Raw genomic sequence first — 13115 nt, 5'->3', positions numbered from 1 at the left:
CCTTATGACATAAGGTTGGACAGGGGAGACATGCAGTTTCAAAGTGTAAGAGACAACTTGATTGAAACATGTTCGATATTGAGGTCTCTTGACAGGGCAGGTGTAGAAAGGGTGTGCTCTCTTGTGGGAGAGTCTAGAAATAGGGAGTCACTGTTTAAAAGTAAGGACTTGCTCATTCAAAACAAAAATATGGCAAACCATTCCCTCCGAGGTCCATGAATGTTTGGAACTCTCTTCCCGAGATCCTTGAATATGTCCATTGAAGATGAAGTACGTTCTTGTTGAGAGAGTGGTGCTGGGAAAGCACAGCAGGTCAGGCAGCATCTGAGCAGCAGGAGAGTCGATATTTCGGGCTTAAGCCCTTCATCAGGATTTGAGGGGTGGAGTGGCCAACTCCAATATGTATGTAGAAATGTCCTTCCTCGCTCTCTGTGGGGGTCCCATTCTGATTTTATAACCCTCAATAAATCTCCCATTCGTCTCCTCTGTTTGAATGTAGATCTTCCCTCATTATTAACACTCTCCTGTCCTGACACCATCCTCTGTAAAGCTCCTTCAGTGTGACCCCTCCTTGCTGGAGTATGATCAGAAATGTATCCTTCACCCAGTGTATCATCCAAATAACTGTCCACACTCTCTGTAAGGCCTTTACCCCTCTCCTGAAATGGGAGGGCCTAGAACAGAACACAATCCTCCAGCCAGAGACAAAACAAGATTTTATAAATTTTTAGCAGCACTTCCTGGTTTTTGTCATGTCTGTTTCACATGACGGAGCTGGTATTGGACTAGGGTGGAGCTCTGGGTTGGAGCACACACAGAGAGAGGCAGAGCAGGAGAATGGCAGCATCTGTCCAGCTCCAAGATCAACTCTTTCAAAAGCAGTGAATACAGACTGTTCTTCAACCTCGGAGAAGGAAAATAATAATGATGATGAGACTCATACTTCTCATCCTTCTGTGTGGAGGGGCATCTGCAGGTGAGTAATGGGCATAGAGGGGATCTCAGTGTCAGTGTGGGTATTGGAGCATTAACACTTGGTCAGTGGGTAATGGGCACAGAGAGGGTCTCAGTGTCAGGCTGTGTACTGGGCATTAATCCTCAGTCAGTGGGTAATGGGCACAGAGAGGGTCTCAATACCAGACTGGGTATTGGGGCATTAACCCCAGGTCAGTGGGGTCAGAAAGGGCCTTAGTGCTGGAGTGGGGAAAGAAACAGACAATAAGAACTGGTTGGGGGTAAGTTGACACTGGGATCAGGGGCTGGTGAGAGAGACTGGGAGACTGTGTAGGTGACTGAGGGACAGAGTGATGAGGCTGGAGGGAGAGAGATGGTGTGTGGGTGAGGGGCTTAGGGTGATGAGACAGTAGAAAGAGAGTTGATGTTAGGGTCTGAGAATGAGTGTGCTGAGGGTGGAGAGAGGGGTCAACAAAGGTTTGTTCCCTCCAGTCAGTCCCACCAATGTCCAATTCGATCAGAGCTGACCTGTCACTCATTCCCCAGCTTTGCTCAATCTCCTGGTTTGTTCAATATATCATTTCAGCTGCATGACACTGTAACCTTTAGCTATAAATTCTGTGTCTTCTGAACCTGCTTCACAGCTATCTGATGAAGGAGCAGCGCTCCAAAAGCTAGTGCTTCCAAATAAATCTGTTGGACTATAACCTGGTGTTGTGTGATTTTAACAGTGTCCACCCCAGTCCAACACCGGCTCCTCCACATTATAGAGAGGGAACAGCAGTCACAGGTTGATCATCGATCATTGCCCAGAAATACCAACTGCTTTTCTCTTCACACAGACAAACAAAGCTACTAGGGATTTCCAGCACTTTCAATTTGGATTCAGATTTCCAAAATCTGCAGTTTTTTTTTGTAAAAGCCTATATCCTTCTGTACCAAAAACTGCAATTATTCCCCAGTTTCTCCAGCTTTGTGAGGAGAATGTGTGAGTAACTGTTTCCTGATTCCTCTCCTGAACAGTCGAGGGTTAATGTTCAGATTATGTCACCGGTTATGTCTGCTCCCAGCAGAGGGAGTAGTTCCTCTGGATCTGAAACCTGTGTTGAAAGTTCCTCTTGGGATTGTTATAAAATAGTCAGACATTGAGCCCCACAAGAAGATGTTCAGACAGGGTGGCTCAGTGTTTCGTGCTGCTACCTCACAGTACCAGGGTCCTGGGTTCAATTCCAGCCTTGGGCAACTGTCTGTGTGGATTTTGCACATTTTCCCCGTGTCTGCGTAGGTTTCCTCCAGGTGCTCTGGTTTCCTCCCACAGTCCAAAGATGTGCAGGTTGGGTGAATTGGTCATGCTAAATTGCCCATAGTGTTCAGGGATGTGTAGGTTAGATGCATTGATCAGGAGTAAATATAGGAGTAATACAGTAGGGGGATGTGTGTGAGTGAGTTACTCTTTGGAGGGTCGGTTTAGACTTGTTGGGCCGAAAGGCCTGTTTCCACACAATAGGGGATTCTATTCTAAGGTCAAAGAGGGGAGTTAAATGGTAGGCCTGAAAGGTGGAAGGTGAGCTGGAGAGACGGAGAGGTTTAGGGAAGGAATTCCCTAGACTGGGCCTTTGATAGCTGAGGGTGCAGCAAGAGGGAGAGTTGTTGAAGTGGTCTCTGAAAGGGTTGTGGGTTTGTAAGAAATGATAGAGACTCGGGGGTGGGGGAGGGGGGAAGGTCACAAAGGGACTTGAAAACAAGTATAAAAATATAAAATGGTGTTGTTGTTTGACCAGGAGCCAGTGGAGGTCAATGAGCAGGAGATGGGAGATGGGGGAATGGGGGAGTTGGGGTTGGGTGTATTTCAACTGGAGCTGGGGTGAATTGGAGGGTGAACTGTGAGATTCCAGTCAGGAGGCCTTCGGAATAGTCGTCTCCAGAATGAAGGTTTCAGGAGCAGGTGGAGGTGAGATGGGGTAAAGTTAAGTTGGAATTACATGCTCAGTTGTTCACTTCAGTTTTGGGAATATAGTATCATTCATATTTTAAACCCTTCCATTCACTCACCCCAATCTTCTCAATGAAAGGATTACAGACCCTCTGAATTTAACCATTTAATTTCCAAGCACATTAAGGTGACTGTACGCTGCACTCCCTCCCAGGCCAGCACCTCCTCCCTGAGCTGCAGTGTGCAGAACTGAACATAGTTCTCCAGCTGTAGTCTGAACAGGGTCTGTACAGATGGAATATAACTCCATCCCATTGTATGCTGTCCCTGGAGATAAATAACACTATTTCATCAGGGCAGTGGTTCCCAACATTTTTATTATCGAGGCACATGTTACAAACAGTTCCCCGGCTCACCCACTGTCTGCAGCTGAATTGGTTGCTCATAACCATCCCATTTACTTGCCTCTATTCTGGTTATGGCCTGACAAGAGGGATTTGCTACATCGTGCATACAGCAAGTTAAAGAAGGACCAAAATGTTAACGTTTCAAATCCACCAGCACCATTGTGAGAGCAGCCAGGTTTTCAAATTCAACTCAACTCAGTGATTTCTGATTATTCACGATTTGAAATCTGTTCCACATACCTCACTCACTTGAAAAGGTCTGAATTTCACAGGGAACATTTCATTTTTCTAATAATATTTTTAAAGTATGATTTTTATTACATAATTATATTCACTCACAGAATGTGGGTATTTCTGACTGGGCCTGCATTGCCCACAGGGCAGTGAAGAGTAAACCACATTACTGTGGGTCTGGAGTCACATGTAGGGGAGGTAAGGAAGGTAGATTTCCTTCCCTAAAGGACATTAGTGAACCTGATGAGCTTTTCCTAATAATGGATTTGTGGTCATTGATACACACTTAATTCCAGATTCTACAGATGCACATTCCACCATCTGCTGGGCTTCGATTCGAACCTGTGTCCCCAGGACATTATGAGAGTCTCCAGACTAATAGCCCAGTGATAAATGTATTGAATTGAATTAGTTTTATTGTCATATGTTCTCAATTCAATGCAAAGTTGATAGGTCACCACTTAGAGCGCCATTTTAGGTACAATGTACAGTTTATTCAGCTTTACATTGGTTACAGTGCAATGATATCACCAGCTGACTACTATCTTACAGACAAAGTATTGAGGGATGTTCCTTAGTTATGGAATAAAAAGAATGAAGAAGAAAAAGGTACATTACAGCGATACAAAGTATAACTACAGGTCAGAAAAACAAGAAGGCATGTTATAATACAAACATGACTGTCTCTGAGGGATCTCTGTAGCTGATCAGCACCGGGGGGTCTCCACATGGTCTGACCCTTGGCTGTACACAGGCTTCACACTGGGCCACTGATCGCTGGGGTCCCTGCTTCACACAGTGTGTCTGCGGGCTCAGTATCGGGGTCTATTTACAGGGAGCTCTGTGTTTTAGGGTTTATTTACAGGGGGCCCTGTGTTTTAGGGTTTATTTACAGGGGGCCCTGTGTTTTAGGGTTTATTTACAGGGGGCCCTGTGTTTTAGGGATTATTTGGAGGGGGCCCTGTGTTTTAGGGATTATTTACAGGGGGCTCTGTGTTTTGGGGTTTATTTACAGGGGGCCCTGTGTTTTAGGGATTATTTACAGGGGGCCCTGTGTTTTAGGGATTATTTACAGGGGGCTCTGTGTTTTGGGGTTTATTTACAGGGGGCCCTGTGTTTTAGGGATTATTTACAGGGGGCCCTGTGTTTTAGGGTTTATTTACAGGGGACCCTGTGTTTTAGGGATTATTTACAGGGGGCCCTGTGTTTTAGGGATTATTTACAGGGGGCTCAGTGTTTTAGGGTTTATTTACAGGGGGCCCTGTGTTTTAGGGATTATTTACAGGGGGCTCTGTGTTTTAGGGTTTATTTACAGGGGGCTCTGTGTTTTAGGGTTTATTTACAGGGGGCCCTGTGTTTTAGGGATTATTTACAGAGGGCCCTGTGTTTTAGGGTTTATTTACAGGGGGCTCTGTGTTTTGGGGTCTATTTACAGGGGGCCCTGTGTTTTAGGGTTTATTTACAGGGGGCCCTGTGTTTTAGGATTTATTTACAGGGGGCCCTGTGTTTTGGGGTTTATTTACAGGGGGCCCTGTGTTTTAGGGTTTATTTACAGGGGGCCCTGGGTTTTAGGGTTTATTTACAGGGGGCCCTGTGTTTTAGGGTTTATTTACAGGGAGCTCTGTGTTTTAGGGTTTATTTACAGGGGGCCCTGTGTTTTAGGGTTTATTTACAGGGGGCTGTCTGTTTTAGGGTTTATTTATAGTGTACACTGTGTTTTAGGGTTTATTTACATGGGGCCCTGTGTTTTAGGGTTTATTTACAAGGAGCTCTGTATTTTGGGGTGTATTTATTGGTGAATTGAATCTCGGGCCGAGCCTGGAGAGGATGACCTGTGCCTGTGTTTTATTTCAGTGACTCACTCCCTGCGATACCTGCACACTGCCGTCAGTTCCTTGTCGGAATTCCCTGAGTACACTGATGTGGGTTATGTGGATGATCAGCAGTTTGTTTACTATGATAGTAAGATCCAGCAGTACACCCCTCGGCAGCGTTGGATCACGAAGAATGTGGCAGCTGATTACTGGGATCAGAACACACAGAAACTGCGGGGCTGGGAGTCGTCGGGAAAGGTCGCTATCCAGACGCTAATGGAGAGGACCAACCAGACCAGGGGTAAGTGACTAGGGGGTCACCCCCTGCGGAGGGAGGGGGTGATCCTTTGGGGGTGGGGGCTGTGATTGGCTCTCTGTGTGTGATCCCTCCCTGTGATTGGCTCTGTGAGTGTGACATCTTTAATGGCCTTATATTACATTCTGTATCATAGTGTCTTCAGAAAAAGGAAGATGCTGAGAGTTTTTCTATGGTTTATTTCAGGTATTAATGAGACACTCCACTGTTAAAATATCATGTGATTGGCGGTCCCTGTGTGTGTGTGATCCTTCCCTGTGATTAGTTCTCTGTGTGAGATCCCTCCCTGTGATTGGTTCTGTGTGTGTGATTCCCTACCTGTGATTGACTCTGTCTGCATGATCCCTCCATGTGATTGGTTCTCAACGTGTGATCCCTCTGTGTGATTGACGGTCCCTGTCTGTGTGAGATACCTCCCTGTGATTGGCTCTGTGGGTGATCCCTCCCTGTGATTGGCTCTCTATGTGTGAATCCCCCCTGTAATTGGCTCTCTCTCTCTCTCTCTGTGATCCACAGGGATCCACACCTACCAGCTGGTATACGGCTGTGAGCTCCAAGATAATGTCCCCATCAGCGGGTTTCATCAGCACGGCTGGGATGGACGGGATTTCATCAGCTTTGACAAGGACAGGATGGTGTGGGTGACCCCTGTAAGCTGGGGGGAGAGCACCAAAAATAAATGGGACAAGGACTCAGGATTAAACAAACAGAAGAAGGGTTACCTGGAGCAGGAGTGTATTGAATGGCTGAAAAAATACCTTCAGTATGGAGAGAAAGAACTGAAACCAGGTAATCAGATAGAGAGAGAGAGGTCGAGCGGGAGGAGGAAGGGATGGGGTGGGTGAGGAGGGATGGTGAGTGGGGGTGAGGGGTTGAGAGTCTCTGTGTCCCTGTCTAACCTCTCTCTCCCTCACTCTCTCTCTCTCTCACTCTCTCTCTCTCCCAGTTAAACCCTCTGTAACACTGACCCCTGTGAGGGAAAATAAAGATCTCTCCTGTTTCGCCACTGGCTTCTACCCTCAGGCCATTGAAGTGAATCTGTTCCGGGATGGAGTGAAGATTGATGAATTACAATCGACTGGAATCCGACCCAATCACGATGGATCCTACCAGATCAGCAAACGGATGGAGTTTGACCCACATTCCCAGGCCAAGTATTCCTGCGAGGTGGAACACAATGGATTGGGGCAGAAGCTGGTCGTCTTTTATGGTAAGGATTTTCCTCAGTGAGTCAGGGTCCAGTCTCTCTCTCCCCAGGAGGGGGATCGGTGCTGAGCACAGGGTGGGGATCCAGTCCCTCTCTCCCCAGTGAGCACAGGGTGGGGATCCAGTCCCTCTCTCCCCAGGAGGGGGATCGGTGCTGAGCACAGGGTGAGGATCCAGTACCTCTCCCCAGGAGGGGTTCAGTGCTGAGCACAGAATGAGGATCCAGTCCCTCTCTCTCCAGGATGGGGATCAGTGCTGAGCACAGGGTGGGGATCCAGTCCCCCTCCCACCAGGACAGGGATCAGTGCTGAGAACAGGGTGGGGATCCAGTGCCACTCTCACCAGGAAAGGGATCAGTGCTGAGCACAGGGTGGTGATCCTGTCTCTCTCCCCAGGAGGGGGAACAGTGCTGAGCACAGGGTGAGGATTCAGTACCTCTCCCCAGGCGGGGTTCAGTGCTGAGCACAGGGTGAGGATCCAGTACCTCTCTCTCCAGGATGGGGATCAGTGCTGAGCACAGGGTGCGGATCCAGTCTCTCTCCCCAGGAGCAGGATCAGTGCTGAGCACAGAGTGGGGATCCAGTCCCTGTCTCCCCAGGAGGGGGATCAGTGCTGAGCACAGGGTGAGGATCCAGTCCCTCTCTCCCCAGGAGGGGGATCAGTGCTGAGCACAGGGTGGGGATCCAGTCACTGTCTCCCCAGAGAGGGATCAGTGCTGAGCACAGGGTGGGGATCCAGTCCCTCTCCCCAGGAGGGGGATCAGTGCTGACGACAGGGTGGGGATCCTGTCCCTCTTTCCCCCAGTGAGGGACCAGTGCTGAGCACAGTGCGGGGATCCAGTCCCTGTCACCCCAGGAGGGGGATCAGTGCTGATCACAGGTTTGGGATCCAGTCCCTGTCTCCCCAGGAGGAGGATCAGTTCTGAGCACAGGGTGGTGACCCAGTCCCTGTCTCCCGAGGAGAGGAATCAGCGCTGAGCACAGAGTGGGATTCCAGTCCATCTCCCCAGGAGGGGGATCAGTGCTGAGCACAAGGTGAGGATCCAGTTTCTCTCCCCAGGAGAGGGATCAGTGCTGAGCACAGTGTGAGGATCCAGTCCCTCTCCCCAAGAGAGGGATCAGTGCTGAGCACAGGGTGGGGATCCAGTCCCCCTCTCCCCAGGACGGGGATCAGTGCTGAGTTCAGGGTGAGGATCCAGTCCCTGTCTCCCCAGGAGGGGGATCAGTGCTGAGTTCAGGGTGGGGATCCAGTCCCTGTCTCCCCAGGAGGTGGATCAGTGCTGAGCACAGGGTGGGGATCCAGTCCCTATCCCCAGGAGGGTGATCAGTGCTGAGCACAGGATGAGGATCCAGTCCCTATCCCCAGGAAGGGGATCAGTGCTGAGCACAGGGTGGGGATCCAGTCCCTCTCTCCCCAGGAGGGCGTCAGTGCTGAGCACAGGGTGGGGAACCTGTCCCTGTCTCCCCAGGAGGGAGATCAGTGCTGAGCTCAGGGTGGGGATCCAGTCCCTGTATCCCCAGGAGGGGGATCAGTGATGAGCTCAGGGTGGGGATCCAGTCCCTGTCTCCCCAGGAGGGGGATCAGTGCTGAGGTCAGGGTGGGGATCCAGTCCCTGTCTCCCCAGGAGGGGGATCAGTGATGAGCTCAGGGTGGGGATCCAGTCCCCTTCTCCCCCGGACAGGGATCAGAGCTGAGCACAGGGTGGTGATCCATTCCCTGTCTCCCGAGGAGAGGAATCAGCGCTGAGCATATAGTGGGATTCCAGTCCATTTCCCCAAGAGGGGGATCAGTGCTGAGCACAGGGTGGGGATCCAGTCCCTCTCTCCCCAGGAGGGGGATCGGTGCTGAGCTCAGGGTGGGGATCCAGTCCCTCTCCCCAAGTGAGGGATCAGTGCTGAGCACAGGGTGGGGATCCAGGCCCTCTCCCCAGGAGGGGGATCAGTGCTGAGCACAGGGTGGGGATCCAGTCCCACTCACCCCAGGAGTGGGATCAGTGCTGAGCACAGGGTGAGGATCCAGTCCCTATCCCCAGGAGGGGGAACAGTGCTGAGCTCAGGGTGGGGATCCAGTCCCTCTCTCCCCAAGAGGGCGTCAGTGCTGAGCTCAGGGTGGGGATCCAGTCCCTGTCTCCCCAGGAGGGGGATCAGTGCTGAGCACAGGATGGGGATCCAGTCCCTATCCCCAGGAGGGGGATCAGTGCTGAGGAGAAAGTGAGGTCTGCAGATGCTGGAGATCAAAGTTGAAACTTTATTGCTGGAACAGCACAGCAGGTCAGGCAGCATCCAGGGAACAGGAGATTCGACGTTTCGGGCACAGGGTTAGGGTTAGGGTTAAGAAGGGCCTGTGCCCGGATCAGTGCTGAGCACAGCCTGAGGATCCAGTCCCTATCCCCAGGAGAGGGATCAGTTCTGAGTACAGGGTGGGGATCCAGTCCCTCTCTCCCGAGGAGAGGAATCAGGGCTGAGCACAGAGTGGGATTCCAGTCCATCACCCCAGAAGGGGGATCAGTGCTGAGCAGAAGGTCAGGATCCAGGCCCTCTCTCCCCAGGAGAGGGATCAGTGCTGAGCAGAGGGTGGGGATCCAGGACAGGGATCAGTGCTGAGCACAGGGTGGGAATCCAGGCCCTCCCCCCAGGAGGGGGATCAGTACTGAGCACAGAATGGGGATCCAGTCCCTGTCTCCCCAGAAGGGGGATCAGTGCTGAGCACAGGATGGGGATCCAGTCCCTCTTCCCAGGACAGGGATCAGTGCTGAGCACAGGATGGCGATCCAGTCCCTATCCCCAGGAGGGGGATCAGTGCTGAGCACAGGGTGGGGATCCAGTCCCTCTTCCCAGGAGGGGGATCAGTGCTGAGAACAGGATGAGGATCCAGTCCCTATCCCCAGGAGGGGGATCAGTGCTGAGCACAGGATGAGGATCCAGTCCCTCTTCCCAGGAGGGGGATCAGTGCTGAGCACAGGATGGGGATCCAGTCCCCCTCTCCGCAAGAGGAGGATCAGTGCTGAGCACAGGATGGGGATCCAGTCCCTCTCCCCAGGTGGGGGATCAGTGCTGAGCACAGGGTGGGGATCCAGTCCCTCTTCCCAGGAGGGGGATCAGTGCTGAGAACAGGATGAGGATCCAGTCCCTATCCCCAGGAGAGGGATCAGTGCTGAGCACAGGGTGGGGATCCAGTCCCTGTCACCCCAGGAGGGGGATCAGTGTTGATCACAGGGTTGGGATCCAGTACCTCTCCCCAGGAGAGGGATCAGATCTGAGCACAGGGTGGTGATCCAGTCCCTGTCTCCCGAGGAGGGGAATCAGTGCTGAGCACAAGGTGAGGATCCAGTCTCTCTCCCCAGGAGAGGGATCAGTGCTGATCACAGGGTGGGGATCCAGGCCCTCTCCCCAGGTAGAGGATCAGTGCTGAGCACAGGATGGGGATCCAGTCACTCCCCCCAGGAGAGGGATCAATGCTGAGCACAGGATGAGGATCCAGTCCCTCTCCGCAGGAGGGGGATCAGTGCTGAGCACAAGGTGAGGATCCAGTCTCTCTCCCCAGGAGAGGGATCAGTACTGAGCACAGGATGCAGATCCAGTCCCTCTCTCCCCCGGACAGGGATTAGTGCTGAGCACAGGATGGGGATCCAGTCCCTCTCCCCAGGAGGGGAATCAGTGCTGAGCACAGGATGCGGATCCAGTCCCTCTTTCCCCCGGACAGGGATCAGTGCTGATCACAGAGTGGGGATTCAGTTCCTGTCTCCCCAGGAGGGGGATCAGTGCTGAGCACAGGGTGGTGATCCAGTCCCTGTCTCCCGAGGAGAGGAATCAGCGCTGAGCACAGGGTGGGGATCCAGTCTCTCTCCCCAGGAGAGGGATCTGTGCTGAGCACAGAGTGGGGATCCAGTCCCTCTCCCCAAGAGAGGGATCAGTGCTGAGCACAGGGTGGGGATCCAGTCCCCCTCTCCCCAGGAGGGGGATCAGTGCTGAGCACAGGGTGGGGATCTAGTCCCTCTCTCCCCAGGTGGGCGTCAGTGCTGAGCACAGGGTGGGGATCCAGTCCCTGTCTCCCCAGGAGGGGGATCAGTGCTGAGCTCAGGGTGGGGATCCAGTCCCTGTTTCCCCAGGAGGGGGATCAGTGCTGAGCACAGGGTGGGGATCCAGTCCCTGTCTCCCGAGGAGAGGAATCAGGGCTGAGCACAGAGTTAGATTCCAGTCCATCTCCCCAGGAGGGGGATCAGGGCTGAGCACAGTGTGGGGATCCAGTCCCTCTCTCCCCAGGAGGGGGATCAGTGCTGAGCACAGGGTGGGGATCCAGTCCCTGTCACGCCAGGAGGGGGATCAGTGCTGAGCACAGGATGGGGATCCAGTCCCTCTCCCCAGGAGTGGGATCAGTGCTGAGCACAGGGAGGGGATCCAGTCCGTCTCCCCAGGATTGGGATCAGTGCTGAGCACAGGGTGGGGATCCAGTCCCTGTCTCCCGAGGAGAGGAATCAGCGCTGAGCACAGGGTGGGGATCCAGTCCCCGTCTCCCCAGGAGGGGGATCAGTGCTGAGCACAGGGTGGGGATCCAGTCCCTCTCCCCAGGAGTGGGATCAGTGCTGAGCACAGGGAGGGGTTCCAGTCCGTCTCCCCAGGAGTGGGATCAGTGCTGAGCACAGGATGAGGATCCAGTCCCTCTCCCCAGGAGGGGGATCAGTGCTTAACACAGGATGGGGATCCAGTCCCTCTCCCCAGGAGGGGGATCAGTGCTGAGCACAGGATGGGGATCCAGTCCCTATCTCCCCAGGAGGGGGATCAGTGCTGAGCACAGGATGGGGATCCAGTCTCTGTCTCCCCAGGAGGGGGATCAGTGTTGAGCACAGAGTGGGGATCCAGTCCCTCTCTCCCCAGGACGGGGATCAGTGCTGAGCACAGGATGGGGATCCAGTCCCCCTCTCCCCAGGAGGGGGATCAGTGCTGAGCACAGGGTGGGGATCCAGTCCCTGTCTCCCCAGGAGGGGGATCAGTGCTGAGCACAGGATGGGGATCCAGTCCCTCTCCCCAGGAGGGGGATCAGTGCTGACCACAGGGTGGGGATCCAGTCCCTCTCCCCTGGAGGGGGATTAGTGCTGACCACAGGGTGGGGATCCAGTCCCTCTCTGCAGGAGGCGGATCAGTGCTAAAATGATATCCAGGTGAAGGGCATTTGCCTGAAACATTGATTTTCCTGATCCTCAGATGCTACTTGACCTGCTGTGCTTTTCCAGCACCACTCTGATTTTGGCTGAATTCTGACCGTACCAGGCTGTTGGGTCCGACGTCAGAGGACCTGTTGGTCACTTCTTGTCCCAGGGACACCAACTGTTGTCTCGTTCCTTGTTAGACACTTCTGACCAGAATGTTCGGAATGAATTTGCCCAGGTTTCCAGTCTGTGAACACAAGCAGGTACCAATGCAGAACAGTCCCAACTTGCTTCGGAAACAAGTTACAATAATCTTCAATACAAAATATCTTCTTTCTAATCCTTTAGGCCCCTTAAGCCTTACAACACTTCTCGAGTCTCTTGTAGATTTACACAGTGGCTGTCGTTCTGTCTCTGGGTCTGTGGAGCTGCTTTCTTCTGTCTCTCTCTCACTCTCTCTCTCTCTCACTTTCTCTCTCTCACTCTCTCTCTCTCTCTCTCACTCTCTGGATGGTAAATGAGTCCCTGCATCTTGCTATGATGGTCTGTCCATGATTTGAGAGAGGGGGCTGGAGGTGAACCCTGGTTTTATACCTTTTAGATCGTTTTCTGGAATGTCCTATTGTTCTGGTCAATCAGGGAGACACCCTTAATAGTTTGAAACCTTGTCAGCCATTTGGATAGTTTGTTACTGCTGGTGTCTTTGTGTAACTGGACTCTGTACCTTTCTGTCTGGGCCCTCTGTTTGGGGCTTAAATTGTTTGGGACATGTCTGTCCAGGAAACCGTTTGCCTTTTACGTTACACTGATGTCATTAGCACCTGGTTGCTGTGTCTGCACTGGGCCTGGTGTGTGGCTTTGGGATTTTAAGCTTTTTCTTGGCCTATGTACCCAGCATCCCTTGGTGTTTGGCCAAGTTAACAATCTGTCTGTGTCTCAGCAGCCAGGGGGCTGCGAGTGTGTCCCTGTCCAGTGTATACTCTGTTGGATTGCTGATGTGTGACTGTCTCTTGTTGGATAATTCTCTTCCAGAACCAAAGAGCAGCTCCAAGCTCCCGGTTAAAATCGGTATTGTCGTTGCTCTCCTGCTAATTGTTGCTGTCAT

At 52.4% G+C, this 13115-nt stretch overlaps 1 protein-coding gene across 1 annotated transcript in view; it reads left to right on the top strand.

The window, feature by feature from the left end:
• Positions 1–811: 811 nt before the first annotated feature.
• LOC122541211 (class I histocompatibility antigen, F10 alpha chain-like) overlaps positions 812–13115 on the top strand; it is a 36070-nt gene continuing 23766 nt past the window's right edge. The window contains exons 1-5 of the mRNA XM_043677835.1: positions 812–976; positions 5383–5643; positions 6175–6447; positions 6605–6868; positions 13043–13110. Coding sequence (XP_043533770.1) covers positions 925–976; positions 5383–5643; positions 6175–6447; positions 6605–6868; positions 13043–13110 — 918 coding nt within the window. The 5' untranslated portion in view covers positions 812–924. The remainder of the gene's footprint in view (positions 977–5382; positions 5644–6174; positions 6448–6604; positions 6869–13042; positions 13111–13115) is intronic.

This window comes from Chiloscyllium plagiosum, chromosome 37, assembly GCF_004010195.1.
Source record: "Chiloscyllium plagiosum isolate BGI_BamShark_2017 chromosome 37, ASM401019v2, whole genome shotgun sequence".
In the NCBI taxonomy this organism is placed as follows: Eukaryota; Metazoa; Chordata; class Chondrichthyes; order Orectolobiformes; family Hemiscylliidae; genus Chiloscyllium; species Chiloscyllium plagiosum.
The sequence above is the reverse complement of the archived record's forward strand: the minus strand, read 5'-3'. Positions and strand labels throughout refer to the sequence as shown.